Source organism: Pundamilia nyererei, unplaced genomic scaffold (assembly GCF_000239375.1).
Source record: "Pundamilia nyererei isolate P.nyererei 1_Seehausen unplaced genomic scaffold, PunNye1.0 scaffold00091, whole genome shotgun sequence".
Taxonomy (NCBI): domain Eukaryota; kingdom Metazoa; phylum Chordata; class Actinopteri; order Cichliformes; family Cichlidae; genus Pundamilia; species Pundamilia nyererei.
This window is the reverse complement of record NW_005187492.1, coordinates 2253711-2255703: the sequence shown is the minus strand read 5'-3', so window position 1 is coordinate 2255703 and position 1993 is coordinate 2253711. Positions and strand designations below refer to the sequence as shown.

General features: G+C 40.6%; 1 protein-coding gene across 1 annotated transcript in view; it reads right to left on the bottom strand.

Moving 5' to 3' along the window:
• Nucleotides 1-1412, bottom strand: part of synrg (synergin, gamma) — a 45016-nt gene extending 43604 nt beyond the window's left edge. The window contains exon 1 of the mRNA XM_013912474.1: nucleotides 1324-1412. Coding sequence (XP_013767928.1) covers nucleotides 1324-1358 — 35 coding nt within the window. The 5' untranslated portion in view covers nucleotides 1359-1412. The remainder of the gene's footprint in view (nucleotides 1-1323) is intronic.
• Between the last annotated feature and the right edge of the window lie 581 nt (nucleotides 1413-1993).

Sequence of the window (1993 nt, the reverse complement as noted above, 5' to 3'; positions counted from 1 at the left end):
GAAAAAATATTGCTGTAAACAGTTTATTTTGCGACACCACGAAACAAACGATAGCGTAAAATGAAACGATAGACGTTTTGTCATCCGATATATATCGTTATATCGAACAGCCCTACTACAAACTACAAAAGGTTGCTGGAATTCTCAAACAGGCTTCACCTCCTGGCTTTGCACTTTAGCATTCAGGTACATTTTACTTTTATCATACCCACGTTGTAATTTCTTGCAGCTACTCAGTTTCCAAGATTTCCAAGATTGAAGTTTCCAAGATTGTTTTTTACCAAATGGGACCACTGATTATAAAAAAGTCACACTGTACCATGGAAGTAGATACTTTAAAAAAAAAAAAAAAGATTTCCAAAGTCAAAGTTAAGCATGGCCCATCTCATAAATGACACATTTTTTGAATATATAAATATAGCCCAAATCTACCAGAGTATACATTAGAGGCTTTACCAGCCACAGTGAAAGAATGGCACAGACAGTCTTGAGGGCTTTGGTTTCACCTGTCAGATCAGTATCACCTGGCTAGCCTTGTAGCCAGAGTATATTTATTATTCAGGGTGCTGGAGCTCGTGTTATGAAAAAATCATGAGGCTGGCCTTTTCATCTCCTCTGCAGACCATCATCACACTGCTTTAATAAGACACCTGAACATCTCCTCACCATTTACAGCTACTTACTGGAATATGCATGTGCGACAGGGCTGATTATGTAATTCAGCAGAGAGTTATTAGAGCAATCTGACTCTTGAAGAAGGGCTTAGAGTCTCTGCTGCTTGGTGTGTTACAGGGACAAAAACTTAACTAAATCAACCCCTTCCCCACAAATCTTCACGTCCTAATGCTTTATCTTCGTAAATAGCCAACACCATACTAAATCCCTAATAACAGAAAACATAATTCTGAGAAAGTGTAAATATGTGTCCCTACCAGCCACCCACAGGCCTGCCTAGCAATGCTACAAGAGATTCATCTAGCAAGTATCGCGTTATATCACCAGAGACCGAGAGCAATGGACACTATGACTACCACAGAATAACTTAAGCGTGAAATCTGTTAATATGACCACACCGTGGAGTTAGTCTGGTCCACTCTGAACATGGACAGGTAAAGGCAGAAGGAGCCAGCTAACGTTAGCTGTGGCACCTGACTACCAGCCATCTCATCTCATCTCCCTGCTCCGACAAACTAAGCCAGCCTTTATCGCGATATTTGAGGGCGTCCTCGTGGCTAAATGTGAAGCCCCGCGACTGTCGGGGGTGAATGTTTCACGCACAAATTACTTCCCCTGAAATGAGTCAGTTTAAAATGGCTAAAATACCTGCCACCTCCCCCAGATCCTGGCCGCAGCGCCATCTTGATAACAGCAGTCACTAAGAGGAAGACGACGTCACTACTTAGGACTGTGTTGTGGGACGTTCGGTGCCCTGAGTTCAGTCTGTCAGGCACATCTGCCGGCTCATAGCAGGGCTAATTTTTAGTTTTGTTGGCTTATTTGTTGTTGTTTTTTTTTCCTGAATTACCCCCCCACCCCCACCACAGGTCCACATATACATTTTACCTTTAACCTTAAGTCTTCATATTCCACAGTTTGTTTCCACCAGTGAAATTTCAACTTATTATTTCAGTAGTAATATCTTGGCGCTAGTTCTAAGAAAGACAAAATGCTGAGATAATACATAATTAATAATAATTCACTTTTTTCAATGTCTTCAGTAACCTGGATGCTCTCTTTCTCCAAATGACTGAAGCTAACAGTTAAGTTACTAGTTTTTGATTAACTTTGTTAGCAATCTCAAGGAAAATTGATCTTTTTTTAAAACAACATGATGTGTTTTTTTTAAAGACTGTAATGTTAATTCCCGACAGGTGTGCTATTGCGAGGATTTGTATTGTCTAATATGGGGAAATTATATTGTCTTGCACTGACTGGATGCCCATTAACCTTATAACTCCTGGTGTGTGTGTGTGTGTGTGTGTGTGTGTGTGTG